At 44.3% G+C, this 24,494-nt stretch overlaps 1 protein-coding gene across 1 annotated transcript in view; it reads left to right on the top strand.

The window, feature by feature from the left end:
* The first annotated feature begins 403 nt into the window (after positions 1–403).
* LOC114813785 (DNA topoisomerase 1-like) overlaps positions 404–24,494 on the top strand; it is a 51,309-nt gene continuing 27,218 nt past the window's right edge. The window contains exons 1-3 of the mRNA XM_029070770.2: positions 404–471; positions 7,486–7,602; positions 8,386–8,410. Coding sequence (XP_028926603.2) covers positions 451–471; positions 7,486–7,602; positions 8,386–8,410 — 163 coding nt within the window. The 5' untranslated portion in view covers positions 404–450. The remainder of the gene's footprint in view (positions 472–7,485; positions 7,603–8,385; positions 8,411–24,494) is intronic.

Genomic DNA, 24,494 nt, shown 5'->3' with positions numbered 1-24,494 from the left:
ACAAGTATTATTATTATTATTACCAAAGCCATCTTAGTCCACTCATAGTTGCTTAAAAAATGCTGGGAGCAGGTAGGAGCAAGAAATAGGTGAGAATCAGGAACATAGGCCAAAGGTTCTAGCAACCAATGGTCTAAAAATCTGGCAAATGACCACCAAGTTTTGAACCAATTGCCCTTAGGTCAGGGTGACCGCAATGAAGACTCATGTTGGCATGTTTCATAGTTCGAGATAGAAACTTTCCTGCTTCCAAACCCACATGGAGAGTTTTGGCACAGAGCAGGTTCCCCCTCCACACCCCACAACAAAGCAGGTACTTCTTGTGGGGGGTGAGCGGGCGGGGGCACAGGTAACAAGAAGGTTTTGTCTCTCCTAAATAGGGTGCTTCATCCGTTTACTCATGATGCCTCAGTACTCAAAGAGACTATATGGAAAGAAAACAAGATTTAAATGTACAGAGCACTCTACCTGGTAAGTGATAATGCTACCCATGAGAAGGTAAATACATTTTCTGAGTGGGACTTTCTGACTTCTATTCTACAAAAATGGAAAATGTTTGCTGCCTTCTAGACTGTAAGCTCCTTTTGAGCAGGAATTGAGTCTATTAACTCTCTTTTAATAATTGTGGTATTTGTTAAGCACTTCCCATGTGCCAGGCCCTGTACTAAGCGCTGGGGTGGATACAAGAAGATCAGGTTGGACACAGTGCTTGTGTCCTGACTGATATCCAGTATTTTATCTCCTTTTCCTTTTCTGCCCTTAAGGCCTATTTTCAGATAGAATCAGCTAAGTATACAATTCATTCAAGATCCTGATCTTCCATTTGGAGATTATCACTCAAGGCCCTCATTTCTTGTCCATATGTTTTTGCACCAGGCTTTCTCTATTGCCCACCCATATCTTTTCCACATTCTTTTTGAAGCCTCCTTAAGCAGTGAGAGGCTGACTGCAGTTATTCACCTATTTGATGACATTTGTTCTCCTACACTGTGGTTGCCTGACACATTTTATCAACTTCCTGAAACATACAGACTATCTGACTTCTAATGTGTCTATTTCTGTAGAATGAAAAACTGGAAATAAGGAAACTAGCTCAGGGAGGTTAAATGATCTGCTCAGTGTCAGAGAACATATTTAGTGGATAAACTGGAATTTCATGTCCAATCCACACATTATGCTTAACAGATCTCTTAGGGGGTCTCTTCATTTATATGAAGACTCTTTAAAGGGAATTATTCCAGAGCCCCTGATGTATTTAGACTCATTTCAAACAGGGCCCAAATCAGGGTCAGAATGAAGAATTCTGTCTAAAGGAAAGCCAAAGGAATTCCAACCAGAATGGACAATCTGTCATGTTTTTATGATCTATAAGTGTTTGCTTATGTACTATAGGGATAGATAGAAGTTAATCAGGTTGGACAGTCTCTGTCCAAATGGAGCTCACAGTCTTAATCCCTATTTTATAGATGGGGGAACTGAGGCACAGAGAAGTGAAGAGATTTACCCAAAGTCACCCAGCAGGCAAGTGGCGGAGCTGGAATTAGAACCCAGGTACTTCCAACTCCCAGGCCCATACTCTATCCCTTAGGCCATGGTACTTCTGATTAACCTCATAACTGGTTTAATGGATAATGCACAAAGATATCCTATCCATAGAATATATAGGGACTCTATGCAGTATTCCAGCAGCAGGCAATGATATTTTGTGTTCAGGAAGAAAACTGGGGGGGAAAATAATTTCAAATACTGGGTAGCGGTTGGAAAGGTAGTGGAATGAAAATATTAGTCACATATCCTAGTGGCTACCACAGTTACCTTAGGGAAACTTTTAGGTGAGATCCTTTTTTCCAAGTCAATCCTGTTCTCAGAACTTTGACACCAATAAGAACTGCCTTCACTCTCGGAGGGCGAATCACATTCTGTTAACAAGAACATCCGGGTGTGAACTAGTTTTGTCATCCTGGACTATGGCTGTGGCAGGGGGAGGGGCAAGAGATGGACCTGGTGAGTTACTATTAGCCTCATGTTCTCAGGGTTTGTGCGTGCTTTCACTTTGTCATTAAAAAGTTGATCCTTTCCTATAGGCACTATATCCCACCTTGGTTGTAAACTCCCATCAGTGACAGCAAAGATGGGAGCCATCTGCTTCCTTTAACTGTCTCCGCCCCTCTCTCAGAGAAAGAATTCACATGCGGATAGGCTGGGAGTGGAGACCTGGATTATTATCCCGGCTCTGTCACTTGCCTCCTTTTGACCTTGGGCAAGTTACTAACTTCCTTGTGCCTCATTTTTCTCATCTGTTGAAGGGGATGAAATAGCTATTTTCCCTCCTACTCAGATTGTGGGACAGGGATTTGGTCTGATTTGATTATTCTGTATCTACCCCAAACAAGGGACATGGACTGTGTTTAATTCCCACAGTAAGCACTTAAAATACTGCTACCCCAGCATTTAGCACACATTAAGCATATTATTTTTGTGATTATTTTCAAGTGTTAAAGGTAAACTGTTTGAGAGAGGTGTCAGCTAGTATGAACTATAGACCTAGAATGGAGTCTTCAAGGTGCTTTCAAATAGACAAATGAAAATTTCAGGTGAAGGAAGCCGCCATTTCAACTAGATTCTGACATTCTCTAGTTTCTTATAATCTCAAAAAGAGGCTTTGGGACTTTTCCAATTGTAGATTTTTTACTTTAAATCTAACTTCCTAATAAGAACAAATCAAAACAAGGGAACAGTGTGAGATTCAGAGTTTCATTCTGGCTCTCTGCAATTCTCTCCCTGCGTAACCCTGGGCAAAGGAAATAATATGGCCTAGTGGATAGAGCTCGGGCCTAGGAATCAGAAGGACCTGGGTTCTAATCCCACTTCTGCCTCTTGTCTGTTGTGAGACCTTGGATGAGTCACTTCACATCTCTGTGCCTCAGTTCATTCATCTGTAAAAGGGGGATTAAGATTGTGAGTCTCCTGTGGGACAAAGACTGTGTCCAACCTGATTAGCTTGTATCTACCCCAGAGTGCTTAGCACAGTGCCTGGCACAAAGTAAATACTTAACAAATGCCAGAAAAAGGGACATGAACCTGCTCTTGTTTTGGAAGTGGAGGCTAAATGACCCAGATCTGATCCTAAGGCCTGAATGAAAGCAGTGGATAGTAAAACAGATTTTCAAAAGAAAAATGTGCATGAAATAAACTGGGGAAGGAAAAGGGGATTGCCCCGACTCACTTCCGTTGCTCTACCCCCCTCCATGCCCCAGAGCACTTGTGTATATAGGTTCATATTTACTATAATTTTATTTATTTGTATTAATGATGTGAATATATCTATAATTCTATTTATAATGATGCTACGGATGCCTGTTTACTTGTTTTGATGTCTGTATCCCCTCTTCTAGACAGTGAGCCCATTGTGGGCAGGGATTGTCTCTATTTGTTGCTGAATTGTACTTCCCAAGCACTTAGTACAGTGCTCTGTACATAGTAAGAGCTCAATAAATACGATTGAATGAATTGAATGAATGAGTGAATAACTTGTTTGATCCACTCAGCTCCCCTTTCTGGTCAGGTCTTCTAGGTGCACGGTTTAAATGATGTGGGTAATCAATCTATAGCATTTACTGAGCACTTTCTCTGTACTTTCATCTAGGTAGAGTGCATAGGGTTAGTAGACATGGTCTTCGCTCTTGAAGAGTTCCAATCAAGCAGGATTATGTTCTAAAGGGGCAGGCTGGCTGAAGGGTGATTGACTGGAAGGGGTGATGTGCTCAAACTGGATTTGAGGTGAATGCCATTTTTGCTTCTCCTCCGGATTAGCCTGGTTCCTTGATATTCCCCATTACCTTTAGTGCTTTATGTTCTTTTACTTGTAGTAGTTACAGACTTAATCTCTCAAGATCCACTGTCGGAAGTACTTGGAAAAAAAAAATATGAAGGTGTGTCAGTCACAGTCATTAGGGTCAAGTGGAAGGATTAGGGGATTGGGAGCCAGGAGATCCAGTTTCTAATCCCAGCTCTACCACTGGCCTGCTGTGTGACCTTAGGCAAGTCACCTAACCTCTCTGGGTCTGTTTCCTCTTCAGTTCAATGGGGATAAGATTCTGCTTTTCCCTAACACAGAGATTGTGAGCCTCATCGGGGGGGAAAGAATATGTTCTGAGATGATTATTTTGAGCAGTGTGGCTTTATGGATAGAGCACTGGCCTGGGAGTCAGTCATGGGTTCTAATCCTTGTTCTGCCACATGTCTGCTGTGTGATTTTTGGGTAAGCCTCTTAATTTATCTGGGCCTCAGATACCTCGTCTGGAAAATGGGGATTAAGAGTGTGTTTTATCCAGCGCTTAGAATAGTGCTCGGCACGTAGTAAGTGCTTAACAAATACCAACATTATTATTATTATGTGGGACAGGGAATGTGTCCAACCTGACTACCTCTACCTCAGTGCTTAGAACAGTGCTTGGCACATAGTAAGCATTTAAAGAATATCATTATTATCAATATTATTCTTATCTACCCCAGTACTGGCACAGAATTGCTTGTGTCTCTTCTGCGATAACCCCCCAACTGTTTATGGTCAGTGCTCTGCATATAGTAAGTGTTTACTATAAATACGTATAATGTAAATATAAATCAAGTACAAATATTGATCATTTTTGAAGATTTCATCGAGAATTTCTGTCTGTGTGGACACAACTGGTGTGACCAATACAGTCGTAAAGACTGTTCTTAGTTTGTGGCTGCAGCTGCATTCCTAGTGTTGTTTTCAGCCTGCCTTAGTCATGATACACCCACAGTTCCTCCACCTGCCACAGGTCTGGCTGGTCCCCCTCCTTCTGTTGGCTTCCGGCAGTCCATAGGCTAATGTGGAAGTTGGGCTTAACTAAATTTTTAAATCATTTCTCATCCACTGTTCAGATTATTATTAATCATATTTGAGACTTACTACATGCAAAGCACTGGGCTAAGCGCTTACAGTCCCTTTGTCTCCCACCCCTGCCCCAGAGAAGCAGCATGGCTCAGTGGAAAGAGCCCGGGCTTGGGAGTCAGAGGTCATGGGTTCTAATCCCGGCTCTGCCGCTTGTCAGCTATGTGACTGTAGGCAAGTCACTAAAACTTCTCTGTGCTTCAGTGACCTCATCTGTAAAATGGGGATTACGACTGTGAGCCTCATGGGGGACAACCTGATTACCCTGTATATTCCACAGCACTTAGAACAGTGCTCTGCACATAGTAAGTGCTTAACAAGTACCAACATTATTATTATTACTTCAATTAACCCAACCAGTGCTTGGGCATCCTGTTCTCTATTCTTCTCTATGTTGAGTAATACTGGACAACTGAAAAGTTTGGGGGGGGGCAGTGAAGCACTGATAGTTATCAGGGGTCTGTGTCTTAACATACTCATTTATTTCTCTTCTTCCCCACCCCCCACCCCTTAATTATGTTAAGATCTGTTTAGTCCCTGTGAAGCCCTCCTGCTGACTGCTTGCACGGATCCGCTCATGCTGTTTTACAAACTTTCCGGGCAGTTGACAGATAAGTCTGAAGGATTGCATTAAAGGGCCGCTGGGTGATGCGGAGAGATCCAGGCTGACCCTTGGAGGCAACTCTTGGGAGTCCTCGGGTGGGATGGAGAGATCAGCACACATTCCCCCAACATTTGAACCCTGAGGCCTTTTAAAAGCTGCACATTCCTCCCCTTGCCCTCTTTGTTAAAACACTCATGGGATGGGGTCTTCTCTCACTGTGGCCTGCTGGTGTATCTTGGGGGGAAATATCAGACTGACATTCCTCCTGGGCAGAGCCTTGGAAGTGGTCTGAAGCTTGCCATGCTCCGGTCTGAAGACTGTGCAGGAGGGCCAACTGCCATGGGCTGTTTATTGAACTCCTTTTGGTTCTTGACAAATCTGACCGTTCAGAGGCAGTTTGGTGTTCCATGCTTGTGGGAAGTAGGGGGGGCAAGGAGAAGAGAAGGGAAGTGGAAAGTCGCTTGGGCATAAATATTTTAGGTACTTTCCTAACTGTAACCAAACCATTGATCCTGTTATCGTTCTCTTAGTACGGAGTAGAGAAGCAGCGTGGCTCAGTGGAAAGAGCCCGGGCTTGGGAGTCAGAGGTCATGGGTTCGAATCCAGGCTCGGCCACTTGTCAGCTGTATGACTTTGGGCAAGTCACTTCACTGCTCTGGGCCTCAAGTTCCCTCATATGTAAAATGGGGATGAAGACTGTGAGCCCCACATGGGACAACCGGATTACCCTGTATTTCCCCCCTCCCCCACTGCTTAGAACAGTGCTTGACACATAGTGCTTAACAAATACCATAATTATTATTATTAAGTTTGGGGGGTTGTTTTCTGTCTCCCCCGTTTAGACTGTGAGCCTGTTGTTGGGCAGGGATTGTCTCTGTTGCCGAACCGCAACAATAATAATAATAATAATGTTGGTATTTAAGAGCTTACTATTTTCAGAGCACTGTTCTAAGCGCTGGGGTAGATGCAGAGTAATCAGGTTGTCCCCCGTGAGGCTCACAGTCTTCATCCCCGTTTTACAGATGAGGTCACTGAGGCACAGAAGTGACTTGCCCACAGTCACACTTGGCAGCTATGATTCGAACCCAAGACCTCTGACTCCCCAAACCGGGCTCTTTCCACCGACCTATGCGGCTTCTTATACTCCAAGCTTTTAGGACAGTGTTCTGCACATAGTAAGCAGCGTGGCTCATCCCCAAAGAGCACGGGCTTGGGAGTCAGAGGTCATGGGTTCGAATCCTGCTCTGCCACGTGGCAGCTGTGTGACTGTGGGCAAGTCACTTCACTGTGCCTCGGTGACCCCATCTGCAAAATGGGGATGAAGACTGTGAGCCTCATGGGGGACAACCTGATTACCCTGTATCTACCCCAGTGCTCTGCACATAGCGTTTAACAAAATACCAACATTATTAAGCGCACAATCAGTGCGGTTGAATGAATGCACCGTAAGGCCCCGGGCTGGTCACTTTGGCAAGCCGAGGGCCTGAGGGCCGCATGGTTTTAAAGGCCCACCACGTGGTCGCGGAGGCCTGGGGGGGGGGAGGAGGAGGGATCTCCAGGGCGCCTGCGCAGTGGAGGAACTTTTTTTATTTTTTTAGCGCGCCGGGGAAGGAGGGGATTGGGTGGGCGGCCTCTCCCTATGCAAATGAAGCGGCGCGCGGGGGCGTGGCCTATTATGCAAATTCCCGCAGGCCATTCGGCCCCGGCTCGTAAAGCGGTGCCGGGGAGACGAAGCCGGTCCCCCCCCCCCCCCCCCCGCCCCCCTTTAGCTCCTCGTTCCTTTCTCCGTCTTGGCCGGCGCCCCGCCCCTCCCCGTTTAAAAGCCGCCGCGCGTGCGCAGTGGGCGGAAATGCGAACTTAGTCTGTTACACAACTGCTGCGGGGCTCTCTCTGGCTCCGTCTCTCGGGGCCGCCGCCTCCGCCGCCGCCGGTTCTCAGGGCCCTTCTCCTCCCCGAGCAGCCCGGGGCCGGGGCCACATCGCCTCCATTTCCCTTCCTCTCCTCCACCCGCTTCGCCTTGGCCGGGCTCCGGATGGAGAGCAGGATGAGCGGGGATCAGCTGCACAACGACTCCCAGGTAAGCGCCCCCTCCCCAGCTTCCACAATTACCGGCCTCCACTCCCTCCTAAAGCCTTTTTTTTCCCTCCCCCCCCCAAAATCCAGATCCCCTTCCCCCCCTTTCCACAATCCCAACCCCTCCCTATTTCCAAGATCTGGATTAAATCACCTTGTCCATTTTTGACATATTTTAAGGGGGGGGGTGTTGAATGACAGACCTTCCTTAGAAATTTCCACCGCCCCGCCACCCCCCCCTCGAGAAGAGTGAGAAGAAGAAGAATATTAAAAATAAGAATCGTGGCATTTGCTAAGCGCTTACTATGTGCTAAGCACTCCTCTCCCCAAGGCCTTGGAAAGGGATCAAGGGGGGGGTGTGCAGCCATCGCCTCCCCACCTCGATTTTGAATAATAATAATATTAAAAATAATAATCGGGGTGTTTGCTAAGCGCTTGCTATGTGCTAAGCACTCCCCCTCTGCCCCAAGGCCTTTGAAGGGGATCAAGGGGGGGGGGGTGTCAACCATCATCCCCCCCACCCTGTTTTTGGGGGGGGGCAGAGGGGGGATGAGATGAAAATGCCAGAAAAGAAAGTTGGGAAAAATCCTTCCCCTCCTTGTGTGTCCCCAATTTCCCAGAATTGGGGGGGGGGTCCCTTCTCCCCACCCCCCATCCCCAAATGAGGGTGATGAGAAGTTCCCGATTTATCCCCCTGCACCCCCTCCCCATATCTATATATATATATTCTCCCCCCCCCCCCCCCGGTGTTTTTATTTATTGGCTATTTTATTTCCTCTTCCCGCAGATCGATGCGGATTTCCGAGCGAATGGTAAGTCAGCTCGTCCCCCTCCCCCTCCCTTCCTGGAGGGTGGGGGGATCTGCCCCCTCCCCCCTTCCCCCCCTCCCTTCCTCCCCCCTTTTCCCGGTTTTCCCCCCGCTTTTCCCCTTCCCGGCTTTCCCCCTCCTCCCCCCCTCCTCCGGGCCGAGGATGGGAAAGGACAGACATGGCGTCCCAGAGACTAAGTCCCGGCTCCTCGCTCACCGGCCCCATTGTTCCCTCGGAGCCGCCCCGATGGCCCGGTTTCGGGGGGCTGAGCCCCCCAAAGACCTCAGCCCGCCCGAGAGGGGACCACGGAGACCCCCGATGACCGGAGGACCGGCTTGTGGGAAGCCCGGAGGGCCCGGATTCCTCCCGGGAAAGTGGCCTTGTCGACGGTCGGGACTTAGTCTCTGCGCCATTTTCTTTTTCTCCTCTCCTTTTCAGGGTCTGTCTTTTCTCTCCCTCCTAAAGCCTCCCTGCCGGGGCCTGCCCAAGGAAACCGGCCACGGAGGAAGAGCCCCCTAAGTCATCTCAAGCCCCCTCTCCCCCCAAACCCAAAGATTTAATAAAAAAAAAAGGAAGAAAAACCCACCCCTCCTAAAACACACACTTCACCTTTTATTGTATTGTCTGCCCTTAGGGAGGAATAGAAAGACTCCAAAATGAAAGATCGTTTTTTGGCAACTGTTGCTTTATTTCTGCAGGAGCCACCGGTTTTAAACCCCCTCTCAAAGGAAATGGTTACTGATCTTAAGAGCCACCCTTTGTGGGGCCCTTTCATTTTTTTTCTTTTATAAAAGCCTGGTTTTGGCTATCCAGAGCGGTGCGTTTTTCGGCGGAGCATCCTTTCCCCCCAGAAGTTTGTAACTGTTTTGCTCTCAGAGTTTAGGAGGGTGGTTGGCTGCGGAATTAAGAATTCTGCTTTGTAATTTTTAGGATGTGATGGTGTATAGGGGTAACTTTTTTTCAAAAATAAACCCTCAAGCTTGAGGATAGTTGATAGGCTTATCTTTCTGGTAGTGGAAGTTCCCCAAGAAGCAGTGTGGTGAACTTGACAGTGAAGAGGGGTTCTGAGCCCCATTTCAGAGTGGGAGAATGCCTGCCCCAACAAGGAAAGACCTATTTCTTTGTCCCCGGTCAGAAGGAAAGGAAGGGAAAACCTCTGGATCCCCATCTTGAGAGTCCCTAGGCCTGTTGTGTCATTTCTGCCTCGTTACCTTTGGTTTCTCATCAGGATTTTAGAACAGCAGCAGTATTTTTGGAGTTGAAACCTCACCTGTTGCCTTGAATTCTTCATGTCATTCCCTAAACTTTTCTGCAAGTTCCACATTGTGCCGTATATTCTTTCTACTCCGGCTCAACAGTGGAGTTCCTAGGTAGTAGGCTTGTTCCAGCTTTCTTCCATTGGTGTAGAAGACTACCCTCAAGTGCCTACATGGTGCGTTGGGAATTCCTTCCCATTTTCCTCAGTTACTGTTGACAGCTCAGGGCCCTGCTCATTTGGGCCTGAGATCTGGGAAACCATCCAGTGGAAGTGGTTGAATGGAGTTTCTGGGGCCCTAATGGGCAGTATATGATCTCGGCCTCCTTCGTTTTCAACAGTATTATGCTGCAGTGGAGTGAAATAGCAGGTTGAAGTTGATTGCCCCAGGGAGAGACTGCTAGCCATTTTTTCTCCCCAAAAGGGAATGTCAGGAGTGAGTACCCATCTGCGGTTACCGAGTTTTTGTCTTTGTTTTCCTAAGACAGGGCTGGGGTTCTTGCCCGAAGAAAGCATATTCCTTTCATCCATCCCCTCCTCCCCCCCCCCCCGAACTTCAAATCCAAAGAGGGAACTCGTTCCAACCCTTCCCCCTGGAAGCCAGCTGAAATAGGGTTGGTAACAATGCTGTGAACTGGTTTTCACAACCATTAGGAGGCATCTATTCATGCGTCACTGTCATTAGCCCGGAGGGAGGGAGACACATGCCTAATTGAAAATTTAAGGCGGTGGAGGGGGTAGGCGAACATCACATTCAGTAGTGTCTGTGACCGCTGCTGCCCTTCTAAGAGTCATTTTAGCCAGGACACCTCCACCTCCTTCTCCCCACCTTCTCAATCCCATTACAAAGATCTCGTGACGCAGGATTCACGCAGAGGCTGTAGGATGAGTGGCTCACCTGTTGACGTTAACCAGAATCTACCTAGGAAGATAGAAATTGATTCTCTTCTGAGCTGGTTATCCCGAAACACTGTTACATTAAGCGGGGGGCTTTTTGTACAAAATGACTTCATATCGAACTTCGTGTTAGTGGAGTTGATCAATGGTCTGTTCAAAATGGACATGGGGTTTTCAGCAAATCTATGCAGTCTGTATATTCGAACTTTCATACCCCAGTAAGATCTAAGCCGCAATTTTATTTTTCGAGCACCGCTTTACTTGCACTGTTGGGTTTGGAACCAACACCTCTTTCTCTGTCTGGTCCTTGCTCACAGTTGTTTAAAAGGCTCTGTTAAATCGGGGAATTACCAGGTCATTCCCATTTCATAGAACATATTTTAAAATAATATGCAACTGAAGGCATTATGAAAGACATTTTTCTCTCTCCATAAAGAGGCTTTTGGGGAATCATCAGATGCTGGCAAGTTATCTGACAGAGTTGTATGGTGTGAACTCTCTTCTTGGCACGGGGTTTCTCGAGACATGCTGTTCAGGATAGTTGTGAAGGCTATTGCTCTTGGATCATTCTCATTCGTACAGAGGCAGTTTGGCCCAGAGGACAGAGGATGGATCTGGGAGCCAGGAAACCTAGGTACGGGTCCCGGCTCTGCCACTGGCCTGGTGTGTGACCTTGGGCAAGTCACTTAACCTCTCTGTACCTCGATCCTCTCATTTTGTAAAGTGGGAACGATGCTACTCTCCCTGCTTCTGTAATTGGGTACTCTGAACAGACTGTCTCTCCTCTGATTACCTTTGTAGTTATTCAGAGACTTTTTCAGTGCTTGGCATTCTATAAAGAACCAAATCAGTGGTATTTATTGAACGTCTGTGGTACGCAGAGCTCTGTACGAAGCATTCAGGAGAGTACAGTGCATCAGTAGGTATCCCTACTGTTCTTATCACGGCTTCAGGAAGCCTCCTTTACTCGGGTGTGTTTCGGTAATAGCACGGTACCGTCATTTTTATATCTCCTGTTCAGTAATATTTTGACTGGTAAAGCAAGGTGAAATATTGAGCGCCATAAGTGTTTGTTCTCGGGGATGGCGTTGGGATTGTGATTCAACGTCCTTGTTGTTTTGATCCTACTTGGTTTAATGGATTATATTTGGACCGGGGGAATTAAATCTAAATTGTTCCTGGTACTAACAGGGTTTTATGCCTCTCTGCTGTTTGGACACAGCTCTCTGAAAAATCCATCTCCTCTTTCTTCCATCAAATTTTTAAAGCTAAGAAATGATAGAACCTGCAGCGAGAATCTGGGACACAACACTCAATCCAGAAACATTTGAGTATTAGGCAGCAGTGTGGCTTTTTATTGCAGCAAGAATCCTTCTGTGATCCTTTGGGTATTTATTTAAGGAGAGATTGTAAAAGGAACATTTTAAATGAAAGGTACCTGCCTGAGTAAAATATATGTAGTATTTTTGTTTACACCCCAAAAGGATTCAGATAGAGGATAGGAGAGCAGCATGGCATGGCCTAATGGAAAGAACACGGGACCTGGGAATCAGAGGACCTGGATTCTAATCCTAGCTCGCCACTCGTCTGTGTGACCTTGGATGAGTCACTTAATTTACCTCATCTGTAACATGGGGATTAAGACTGAGCCCCTTGTGGGACCTGGACTGTCCAGGCTTTTATCTACTCCAGCACTTAGTCCAGTGCCTGGCATGTAGTGAGTGCTTAACAAATATCTTTAAAAAGCCCCTTTTGATGATTAGTTGTAATTTGGGATAAGGGTAGCACCTACAATTAAAATCGATGTATTTTTAGTTCAAAATCCCCTTATAACTGAGAGAAACTGGTCATCTGAGCTGAAATTTAAAAATAGAATTTTTAGTTCTTAATTTCCCATGATTCTTTTGATCTCTGGATCGTAAGCTCATTGTGGGCAGGGAACTTGTCTACCAACTCTGTCGCATTATACTCTCCCAAGCGATGAGTTCAGTGGCCTGCATGCAGTAAGCACTCAAATACAAGTGACTGATTGATTTTCCAAAGGTTAATTTTTTCTTGTCTGTGCCCGGTCCCGACTTTCTTCTAGAGTACTAACGTCTTCCCACCTGACCTTTTTTTTTTAAGGTCTGATTAAAAGTAGCAAAGTGGACTTGATCTGAGTTTCACCTCTTTGACCTAACCAGGTAGGTCAGTAGTAACAGAATTGAACGCCTACTGTGCGGAGCTCTCTGCTCAGTGCTTAAAGGAACACTGAAAAGAAGCAAGATCTAGTTCCTGCTGTCCAAGATAATAGACACGAATTGGGAATAGATCTAAGTAACAAATAAAGGACCAGTTATGCATATGAACACTGAAGCGGCATGGCCGGAAAGATAATTGGATTCATAAGGAGGGGTTCCTAGAGGAGGCGTGGGATTTCCGGTTGATTTTGTTTGGTTTTTTTAAAGAATGTGTGAATGCGTAAATTACAGAGGGATGAAGGATAAAACAAGGGAAATGAGCTCCAGGATAACCAAATTTAACTTCTTGAAAGTTTATCAATAGCTAGCCAAATGCGTGACACCCTTGCCATTTACTGTCTTCTGATTGTATTAAATACTGTGAAGTTCTAGAAACGTAGTCCTGACAAAAGAGTAGGCCGGGAAGCATTACAGCATCACATCTTAAGTGCCATGTGCGTTCTCTCAACTAGGTCTTCTGCTTGTGCCAACTTGTGGATCGTGTTCAACTGGAACAAGCTTGAATTATGAGAATAATGGCTCTCGGTGCTCCCGTTGACTTCTATCCAAATTATGTAATCAAAAACACATTGGGAGGCCTAGTGGAAAGCGCACCGGCTGGGTAGTCCGAGGACCTGAGTTCTCATCCTGACTCCTCCCACTTGCCTGCCTTGGGCAAGTCACTCAATTTCTCTGTGCCCCCATTTCCTCTTCTGTAAAATGAGGAATCAATACTTGATTTCCATCCTACTTAGATTGTGAGCCCCTTATGAGTGAGGGACCGTTTCCAACCTGATAAACTTGTGTCTACCCCAACACTAAACAGTAATGATGGTAGTATTTAAGCGCTTACTATGTGCCAAGGACTGTACTAATTGCTGAAGTGGATACAAGACAATCAGGTCCCAGATGGGGATCCCAGTCCTAGTCGGGCAGAGAGCAAGTATTGGATCCCCATTTTGCAGATGAGTGAACTGAGGCACAGAGAAGTGACTTGCCCTAGGTTGCACAGCAGAAAATTGGCAGAGTCAGGGATTAGAACTCTGGTCCTCTGCTAACCAGTCTCTTTCCACTAGGCCAAGCTGCTTCCCCACGAGCCTCTTCCACTAGATTCCACTGTTACCCTAGCGCTTAGAACAATGCTTGAACACATAGTAAGTGCTTAACAAATACCATAATTATGTGGTTTAGCAGAAGAATTGACTTCAGAAAATTGGCAATTTCACCATCTTCCCCCAAGTAGCATACATTTAGTGAAATGAATGCAACCAGTAGTGTTTTACTGTTTATTTGGAATGCATTTAAGTGACTGTTTGCCAGGCTGAACTTCTAATCCAGTATTTCCATGTAACAGGGAGATGTCACAAAGATTTAGTGATTTGGTTAATTGTGTTCATGCCTGTTTAAGAGAACCAAGGACTTCTGATTTTTCCCATTCCTCTAATACAGCACTCCGTGTTTTCAATGGGGGATTTTATCGAAGTCTTGGTGGCACTTTGTTTGCAAGGAATGAAGTGTTTGTTGATCCAGTCATCGTGACCATTTTTTCCCACTTGTAATTATAGTGTCTTCTTTCTATTTAAGGTCTATATCCTGTGCGTCATTTAAAAAGGAGTGTCATATTCCACCTAAGAGGTAGTTATATTTTAGTGATGTATGAAGTGATTCCTTATATTATTTGATTCTGATGAAGGAAAGTTAAGTTGAGAAGTGCTCTGTCAACTAGATGAATTACTATTGCAAGAGGGTAGAAGTAGAGTTCCATTTTTTAAATTTTCATTTAATCCAAATGCAATAGAGGAAAAGCGTCTTTTATTTTATTTTTTTCCCCCACGGAGGGGTGGTTTGGATGAGAGGCTGCATCCTTCTCATGAATTGAAGGTGAAGCCAGTGGCTGTCACTGATTTAGCAGCTTCCAAGAGTTGTTTTGGCTGCCACAAACACATCAACAGCATCAGTGTCTATCTCCCCCCCGAGATGGTAAGCTCTTTGTGGGCAGGGAACGTGTCTCCCAACTGGGTTGTATAGTACTTTTCCAGGCGCTTAGTATAGTGCTCTGCATGCAAGAAGTGCTCAATAAATGACATTAATGATGATTCTGGGGTCGTACTGCCACTTTTGATTTAATAATTATAATTGTGGTATTTGTTAAGCGCTTTTTATATGCCAGGCACTGTACTAGGTGCTGGGTTGAATACAAGCAAAGCCCCTCCCTCCCCTTCTCTCAGGCCTCTTCCTTTCTCCTTTGTTGCTAGGATATCTGTAGTGGAACCAGTGTCTGGAGTTAATTAACATTTGATTCTGAGCCCTGAGTGTGGTTCCCACCTTTGGAAGACTAGTATGTGCCATCTCAGCTTCGTCATCATCCTCGGGGGTACTTATTGAGCATTTACTATGTACAGAGCACTGTACTAAGCGCTTGGAAGAGTACTATTCAACAAAGTTGGCAGACGGGTTCCCTGCCCACAAAGAGCTTACAGATAGGCATGTTACCACCCCACCCTGCCAATCTCCGTTCTAAGTAAATGTGCAATTGAACCCATCCGTGCGATGATCTCCCTACCAGTTTAAGTAGTTGGAAATACAACATTGTGGGAGGAACTCTGAGGTTTGAGGCTTTCAAAACAGTTGTTGTCCTCGGGGGCTGACTGTCTAGTTTGTGTATTATCAATCAGTCAGTTGTATTTGAGCACTTATTTGTGTGCATAGCACTGTACTAAGTGTTACACTGTATTCTTCCAAACAGAGTTGGCAGATGTGTTCCCTGCCCATGATGAGTTCACTTTTTTTCATTCAGGGAATTCAAGAGTTTGTTCATTTCAGAAAACCTGTGCCTCTGTTTGACTTTCTTACTTAGCAAAGCCTTATTGTGGAAAGTGATTGCACTTGGGGGTTGGAGCGTTTCGGTAATGTTAAAAGCGATTGGTGTGTTGTGGAGAAGAGGCACGTTGACGGCATTTTGTCAGTAAGGTAGATTCCCTTGTGTGCTTTTTGTATGATAGCTGAAAGGAAGCTCTGTATCCTGAACCTCAGATGTGAAAGGAGAAGAGCAACGAGAGGGAAAGTTTAAATCGATCCTTGTTGGAGCTGAATAGTTGGCTTGGGGAATCAATCAATTGTATTTATTGAGTGCCTACTGTGGGCAGAGCACCGTACTAAGCACTTGGGAAAATACAATATAACAGAGTTCCCTGCCTGATTAGCTTGTATCCACCCCAGTGCTTAGTACAGTGCCTGGCACATAGTAAGTGCTTAACAAATACCACAATTATTATTATTAATGAGCTTACAGTCTAGAGGAAGGCACTGCAACACCCATTTGCTATCTTGTGTGAAATATACATCAATTTCAGGAGAGACTAAGCAAGTGGAAAAGGGAATAAGGTAGAAAGGGAGATTTTTAGTTTTAGAAGAAAACAGGTGTGCTTTATCAGGTCATGGCTGTGGGACTTTTGTGGCACAGTCCTGTTTGAAGGTTGCCAAACTCGTTACATTTCAGGCTAATTAGCAAGCATTTGTTCAATTAGAACTTGATGGCATCTGTTTTAATTTGTGGGTTTAGGAAAGATCCTAAAAGAATCATTGAAAGCTTTGCGAATACCCAATTGCTATTAATCCTTCAAAGATTTGCAGGAAATCATCAATGGTATTTTTTAAGTAGGAATGTTCTGAGTGGATCATTTGCTGGTTGCTCAGCTGGAATATCATGTTGAAGTATTTAGTAAAATGCCATCTTTTCACTTATCACCCGAAAAGCACCTTGGGAGAACACATAATATATACTATATAATACTGTATTCAGGAGAAGCAGTGTGATCTGTGGAAAGATGACAGGCCTGGGGTCCGGAGACTTGTGTTCTAATCTGCCAGTTGCCTGTGTGACCTTAGGCAAGTCACTTATCTTCTGTCCCTGTTTCCTTCTCTGTGTTTAAAAAAATAAGGATTCAATTCCTGTTCCCCCTCTGTATCTGACTGAATTGGTTTATATCTATCCTGGCAATTAGAGCGGTGCTTGATACATAGTAAGCAGTAAGCAAATACCTTAATAATATCTTATACCCACACATAGGCTCACACATCCCCCTACAATTTAGAGAGAGTGGCAGGGGGAAGTGTGAGCCTATGTGGGTTGGCAGTCTTCATAAGGGCCTCCAGAATGTCTAGTCTCATAAGATCTTGACACTTTAGATGGTGATTTCAGAAGTTCATTTGGCTGATCAGTTTCAAATGTCCTCAGTCAGACCTCCTAGATTTTGCTCTAGCACTTAGTTTTGAACTTAACGAATCGGAGAAATTCAAGGTGAGCATGTGGCCTGGTTCTTCATCTCAGAAGCTAATTGGAGTTTGTAGGTTACTTTTAGTGTTTGCTTTTTCAGAGTACAAAATGTTCATTTCCTAGCCTCTCCAATCTTCTAGAGTCACGACAGCCCTTTCGCTTTTTTTGTAGGTTTCTACCACATTAGGCATTTCTGTTGGTCCATATGCCCTGTCCAAAATAGTTAGTGCTTTTGTGCCTGCTGTCAGTTGCAGCGTCATGCACTGAATCCCAAGTGAGTTGGTACTATAACATGATTCCCTTTTTTAGAAGAAAAGGGCGAAATATTTATTATTACTATCTTCCCCGTTGTTTCATCGTAATCCCTTAACATGGGTACGGAGAATATTTAATACCTCATACTTGCTCATTCTACCCTATTAGACAAACGAATAGCGAGCGGTTATAGTGACATTTGTTAAGCCCTTATAATGTGAGACTCTGCCGCTCAATCACTATTTCCTTGTCTTGCCCCCAATGCCTGACTCTGAAGGGGCTCCAAATCTAGGAGGCCGGTACCTTTACAAACGCGTATGGGAAAAAGTAACAATAAGAGTAATACATCACTGCCGAGAAGGGGGAGAGAACCTTACATTGGTGATGCTGATGTGAAGTGGTTCTCTACATTCTTTGAATTTCTCTACGAGCTTAAAGTTTTAAAAATCATTTGACTTTCTCCCCCCAAAATCCAAATTTAATTCTGCACTCTCATCTGACCTCCACATAGTCCCTAGAATCAAGCATTTATATTATTGTCTGTCTCCCCTTGTAAACTGTAAGCTTACTGTGGGCAGTGAATGTGTCTGCTCTGACTTGAATTCTCCCAAGTGAATAATAGTGAATGATAATGACAATATAATATAATAGTGAATGATAATAATTAGTAATGATAATAATGATTATGGTACTTGTTAAGCACTTACTATGTGCCGAGCACCGTTCTAAGTGTTGTGGTAAATATAAGGTAATCAGGTTGTGCCACGTGGGGCTCAAAGTCTTCATCCCCATTTTGCAGATGAGGTAACCAAGGCACAGAGAAGTGAAGTGGCTTGCCCAAGGTCACACAGCAGACAAGTGATGGAGCTGGGATTAGAAGCCACATCCCCTGATTCCAAAGCCCGTGCTCTTTCTACTATGCCACGCTGCTTCTCTCTGCTTCACACTGTTTAGTACAGTGCACTGCACGCAGTAAGCTCTCAATAAATACCACTGATGGTGATTAAACCTGTTCTCAGAATTGATTTCTAAATGCTGACCATGCTCCTGAAGGCTTTGCATCAAAGTTTTAGTGAAATTCTTGTGCTCAAGTCATGCTGGAAAAACTCTACCGTCACAGGAGCCATTCATTCAACCCCTCAGTGGTATTTTTTGAGCACTAACTATGGGCAGAGCACTGTACTAAGTCCTTGGGAGAATACAGTAGCAACAGAGTTCCCATTGCACTACATTTGGCATATTCTCTGGGCCTCAGTTATCTCAACTGCATAATGGGGATTAAGTCTGAGCCCCATGTGGGACAGAGCCTATGTCCAACCTGATTGCTTTGAATCTACCCCAGTGCTTAATGCAATGTTTGGCACATAGTAAGCACTTAATGAATACATTATTATTAGTATTATTGGGGGAGTAGCTGTGTAATAATATAATATATTGTATAATATATAATAATAATAATTCACTGGACTGTTTGATCCAGTTTGTGCTCTTGTCAGTGGAAACTAGATCAGTGGAAGAAGTTGAGTTAAAGGTGTCAGATGGACTGAAAAGGGCCTTAGTAAATCATGTTGCTAATGATGCTGAGGACAGTCGGTAGGGAATTCTGACTTTTCTCCCTGAAATCACCTGGAATGAAAAGCTTTTCCCATCCAGGTGATCTTACAGTGACTACATTGAGAAGCGGTATGTCCGAAAGGATGGAGAATGAACTTGAGAGCCAGAAGATCTGGGATCTCTGTCCCTCAGTTCCCTCATGTGCTAAATGGAGATTCAATTCCTGTTCTTCCTCCTCCCTAGACTGAGCCCCATGTGGGACCTGATTATCTTGTATCTATCCCAGCACTTAATACAAAGTGTGGCATATAATAAGCATTTCACAAACACTTCAGTTATTATTTCACCCCTTGGAAAAGGATTTTTTAAAAAATGGTATTTAATAGTATTTGTGCCAAACAAGTGCTGAGGTAAATACAAGCTAATGAGATAGGACACAGTCCAGTCCCACCTGGGGATTATAGTCATAATCCCCATTTTACAGTGAAGTAACTGAGGCACAGAGAAGCTAAGCTACTTGCCCAAGGTATACAGCAGACAAGTGATGGAGCTGGGATTATGACCCAGGTCTTCTGACTCCTAGGTCTGTGCTTAGTTCCTTGGTCACAGAGTAAGGGTGCTCGGTTTTTTAGAAACCCTTTAAAAGCAGATCAGTGTCTTCACTCTAGATCCAGCAGTTGATCAGCATTCCCTGAGTAGTGGCTTAGGATTTGAAGATGTTGCCGTTCCAGGTGCACTTGGTGAGAAAGCGGAATAGAAGATATTACATTTCAGTTCTAGTTAAGCCCAATGGATCGCAGGCTTTTCATGGCGGGAAGTCATCTCATCAACTATAATACAATTGAGAAGTCAGTTGATAGTACTGGGGGCTGGAGCATTCAATAGCAATCAAGACATAATTCCTATCAGTTCACAGTCAAGTGGAGGGAGATAAGACAAATGAATGCACAAATGTGCCGGATGCAGGTGACAGCCCTCAACAGCGAGATATGTAATGCAGGCAGATAATGGATGCAGTGAGCCATAATTCCATGTGAGTTTTAGAAATGGCAAAATTTTGCTCTGGATGGTTTTAAATTCTTGCTACGTTAAAGACGATTACAGATCACGGCATCTCGGATCAATCCCGCTGTGGGCAGGAAACGTGTCTACCAACTCTGTTATATTGTACTCTTTCAAGAGCTTAGTACTGTGCTTTGCACACGGTAAGCGCTCAATAAATACGGATGATTGAATTCACCCATTAGAGCAATCTGTAGAGCTAGGTTGGCACTAGAGTCCTATATAGGATGGACATCAAGGGCTCGGGACTAGCTCTAGAGTCTGGCTGTTAGGCTCTGAGGTAGACTGGAAGGAAATTTAAGCTTAACTGGTTAAAGCTCCCTCCTCAGTTGGAAAGCACTGTCCTTTTCACCTCATAATACAATTGTCGATTGGCTCTACTGTAGAAAATCTTATTACCCTAGATAACACTTTCTCAAATTTTGAGTACAGATACTGTCCAAATCTTGGAAAATCAAGGCTCCGATTTTTGAAATACAGAACTGGTTCATGGAATGCCGGGTTTGTTGGAATGGCCATTGAACTCTCATTCTACCAGACCATATTTCTGGTGCAGATGTCACCGTGAGAATGCAATGCATCTGTTTATTATACCCTCCCAAGCTATTAGTACAGTGCTTTGCATACAGTAAGCGCTTAGTGAATACTATTGAATAAGTGAAAACTAGCATTGAGATTCATTGGGTAACTCTCCAGATATTCTTTTTCTGGGTGAAGACCCTACAAAGCAACACAGAGTTTAAGCTGACGTTATTTTCTCCAGGGAGCCATCTTGCTATGGAGTTATCCCTCCTGGAGAATTCACAAATGTTTTTAGAAACTAATTATCATTTTGAATAGTAGCTTATATGGTTTTGAAATTTGCAGACCTTAAGGACCTGTTTTCCCTAACTTCTTCACAATTTAACTTCCTGGGTCTTTGAGCAGTCTGAAGGTGGTGAGAAATATCAAAATTTTAGAGAGGCTTAAAAAATCACATTTAAAAGAAAGCTAGAAGCATTTCGTATGTCAACCATTTCTGAGTTTCAAAGCATTTTAACTCCTTGATTAAAGTTTTCACCGTAACTTTTTCCAACCTCTGAATTCATATCGATGCCTAGCACTTAAGTGTTGTTGTAGTTGTTCTTGGTAATTAAGCACTTACTATTTGCTAGGCACTGTATTAAGAGCTGGGGTATATGCAAGGTAATCAGGTTAGTCACAGTCCCAGTTCCACTTGTCTATTGATGTATATTTGATCATTTATTTAGCTCTTTTATCCTGATATTGTTCTTCTACCTATCTTATCATTTATCCTACAAAGTTTTTCTGTCACTCTCCCCTCTCCCCCCTACTCTATGAAAAGGTCCTTCGGGCTAGGGAATGTACCTCTCTCTTCCTTCTAGTGGAATATCCTAACCACTTAGTACTGGGCTGTGTCCTCAATAAATAACCCAGACGAGTGGCCTTTTTTAATGCTTCCAAACCTAAATGTTTGGATAACAGTATTTGAAATTGGACCTAAACAGCTTAAAATGAGCATGACTGAATTGCATATGCCAAGAGGGATATTTTAAATGTTGCTAAATGTAGTTCTTCTTTGTGAAAGAAAAAAAACAACCAAATGAGCTTGAGTTAACATTGTGTAGCTATGCAGAGTGACAAAATAATCATCCAGATGCCCCACAGACCAAGAATTGGTACCAGGAAACATCCGGATTCCAGAGTGCTGAAAATTTAAAAAAACTGTGAGCTGTCAAGACATCATTTTGAAAGATAAGATTCGAATTCAGTAATTAGTGTTGGCTTTTCACATTAAATTGACAGTTCTGAAACAGGAATCCGTTGATTCTTGAAGGATCAACATTAGAAATGCAATGCAAGGCTTAAGATACCGTATTCACAACTACCTTGTTATTCCTTCCTCGTTAACATTAAATTGGGATTCATTCTACTCATTTTTAAGAGGGTCTTTTGACCCATTAAATATATTATGGTGCTTTTGAATAGTCAACAGTGTGGAGAGAAGAGAATTTTGGTTTGCCCCTGTTGGATTTACATTTTTGTGTGTGTCTCGTTGTTCCAATTCCAGAGCCAGGAAAACGAAGGTTCTAAATCAAATCCCAAATGTCCTTGCCCGGGGCTCAGGATTGTTATTCCAAATCCTATCAATCAACAGTATTTGAGCACTTACTGTGTACAGAGCACTGTATTAAATGCTTGGGAGGACAGTACAACACAGATGGTGGGCACATTCCCTGCCCACAAGGAGTTTATAATCTAGAGAGGGAGAGGGACATTAAAAGAAATTATGTATCCATATATAAGTGCTGTGGGACTGATGACAGGGTGACTATCAAGTGCTTAAAGGATTCAGGGTCAATTGCATAGGTGACACAGAAGGGAGAGGGAGTAAGAGAAATGAGGGCTTAGTTAGGGAAGCCCTCTTGGAGGAGATGGGACTTTTAAGATGGGGAAAGTGATCTGTGGACTAAGAAGAGGTGAGTCCCAGGCCAGAAGGAGTTGACGGTCGGTGGCAAGATAGGCAAGATCGAGGTACAACGAGTAGGTTGGCATTAGAATAAGTATGCAGACTGGGTTGTAGTAGATCAGCAAGGTAAGGTAGGAGGGGGCGAGTTGATTAGTGCTTTTAAGCTGATGTTTTTCAGAAGTGCTAAGAGCCATGGCAGAGATAATTTTACTATGTGTCAGGCTCTGTACTAAGTGCTGGGCTGGATACAAGCAAATCAGGTCGGACACAGACCCTGCCCCACATGGGGCTAACAGTTTCAATCCCCATTTTACAGATGAGGTAACTGAGGCCCAGAGAAGTGAAGCGACTTGCCCAAGGTCACACAGCAGATGAGATGTGGAAAACTGTGTTTGGAAAGTCAGGATTCTTAAGGCCTGTGTAGAACCGGAGTCATGCTAAACATTTCTAGGGTGCAGTTGGGGTGACATTGCCAGTGGGATGATCATCCCAAGTACTTCGGGGAGGGATCTCTACGTGTCTCCGACAGTACCTACCTTGTTCTTTGTGAGTGGAAACAAGGAGAGAAGTTTGAGAAGAGAAAGGGGAAGAGTTCCCCTGACTGACCTAGGGAGAGCTTGACTTTAGAGGAACAGTGCTCAGGAAGGATTTATATTTTAGTATCTAACCGATTACTTTATAGTTCCTGACCTGGAGAGGAATTTCTGGAGGAAGGGTACTTTGGTGAAACAGTTTCTTTAAGGCAGGGTTTAGGAAGAGGTGTTGTTTAAGAGGTGTGCTTTCTATGATATCTGTTAAGCACTATGTGCTAGGCACTGTAATAAGTTCTGAAGTAGATATGAAATTGGTCAGTGCCTGTGTCCCACATGCGGCCCAACAGTTTCAATCTCCATTTTATAGACCGGGTAACTGAGGCCCCAAGAAATGAAGTGACTTGCCCAAAGCCACACAGCAGACAAGTGACAGAGTCAGAATTAGAACTCTGGTCCTTCTGATTCCCAGGCCCATGCTCTATCCAATAGATCACACCAGTTCACCTATTTGTATCTTACTAGTTGAAATCCACAAATAGTTTAAAGGGAACTCAAGATCACGACTTTCTCGCCTACCAGTCTGAACAGAAGCTTAACTCCCTTCCATCTGTCAGCCATTTTGACCCCTTTAGATGTTCCCCAGCCCCTTCCTTGCCATGCTTTTCCAGGCTGCTGCCTTCCGGCTCATTCATTCGATCGTATTTGAGTGCTTACTTTGTGCAGAGCTCTGTACTAAGCGATTGAGAGAGTAAGAAGCCCTGTCATTTGGGGGGGAATGACAGTGCAGTCATTTAGTCCATGCTTGTGCTAGATCCATCCCCATCATTTAGTCCTTCCTATTTAACAGATGAACCAGTGAAAATCATTCCAGTTTTCCTTTGAAGTAGTAGTTCAGATCAGCCAGGACGAGTCTGACTTGCTCTTGCAACTGCCAGCCTGTTGAGGATCGCTGCTTCCCTATTTGAAGGAGCTACGAGGTCAGGCAGCCAAGAATTGTAAAGGGCTACCAGCACGCTCTACCCTTTGAAGGGCTTTCCGTTGCCTGCAGCCGGGCTTGATGGAGTATTATCGGCTGAGACGTTGAACCAGGTTTTGCTAGGGCTAGGTGCTCTGAATTCCCTCTTCTGCACCCTTCTCTCCTTCGTGCAGGGTGTTCTGGCTCTAATAATAGGGAGGAAGCATTGACACCATTTATTCCCACTGAGTGTACAGCACAGAAAAACAGGTGGCTCAAGAAAGGTGGTCTGTTCTGTAATTGGTGGGGGTGGTGGGCATAAGGGTGGTTGGCTGTAAAAGTTTGGTCTTCAATGGAGTCAGAGTTTTCTTTCAGAGCTGCAGGGGGTAACACTTCACAAACAGAGCAATTGCAATTGTATCACCTAAAACCTCAAATTTTCTGATTGGTGCATTAGTTTATTGCTGTTGTCACCTTAAGGGTCATCTTGGAGAACGTTGGATTAGAGGACAGTGATATTTGATTTCATCATCAGTGGTGCTTTTTGTACTTGAATGTACTTGAATGAGTACAGTATAACAGAGTTGATAATGTCATTGTAATTAATGATT

The sequence above is a fragment of the Ornithorhynchus anatinus genome, chromosome 8 (assembly GCF_004115215.2).
Source record: "Ornithorhynchus anatinus isolate Pmale09 chromosome 8, mOrnAna1.pri.v4, whole genome shotgun sequence".
In the NCBI taxonomy this organism is placed as follows: Eukaryota; Metazoa; Chordata; class Mammalia; order Monotremata; family Ornithorhynchidae; genus Ornithorhynchus; species Ornithorhynchus anatinus.
Note: the sequence above shows the minus strand (reverse complement) of the source record. Positions and strands in the feature narration are given on the sequence as shown.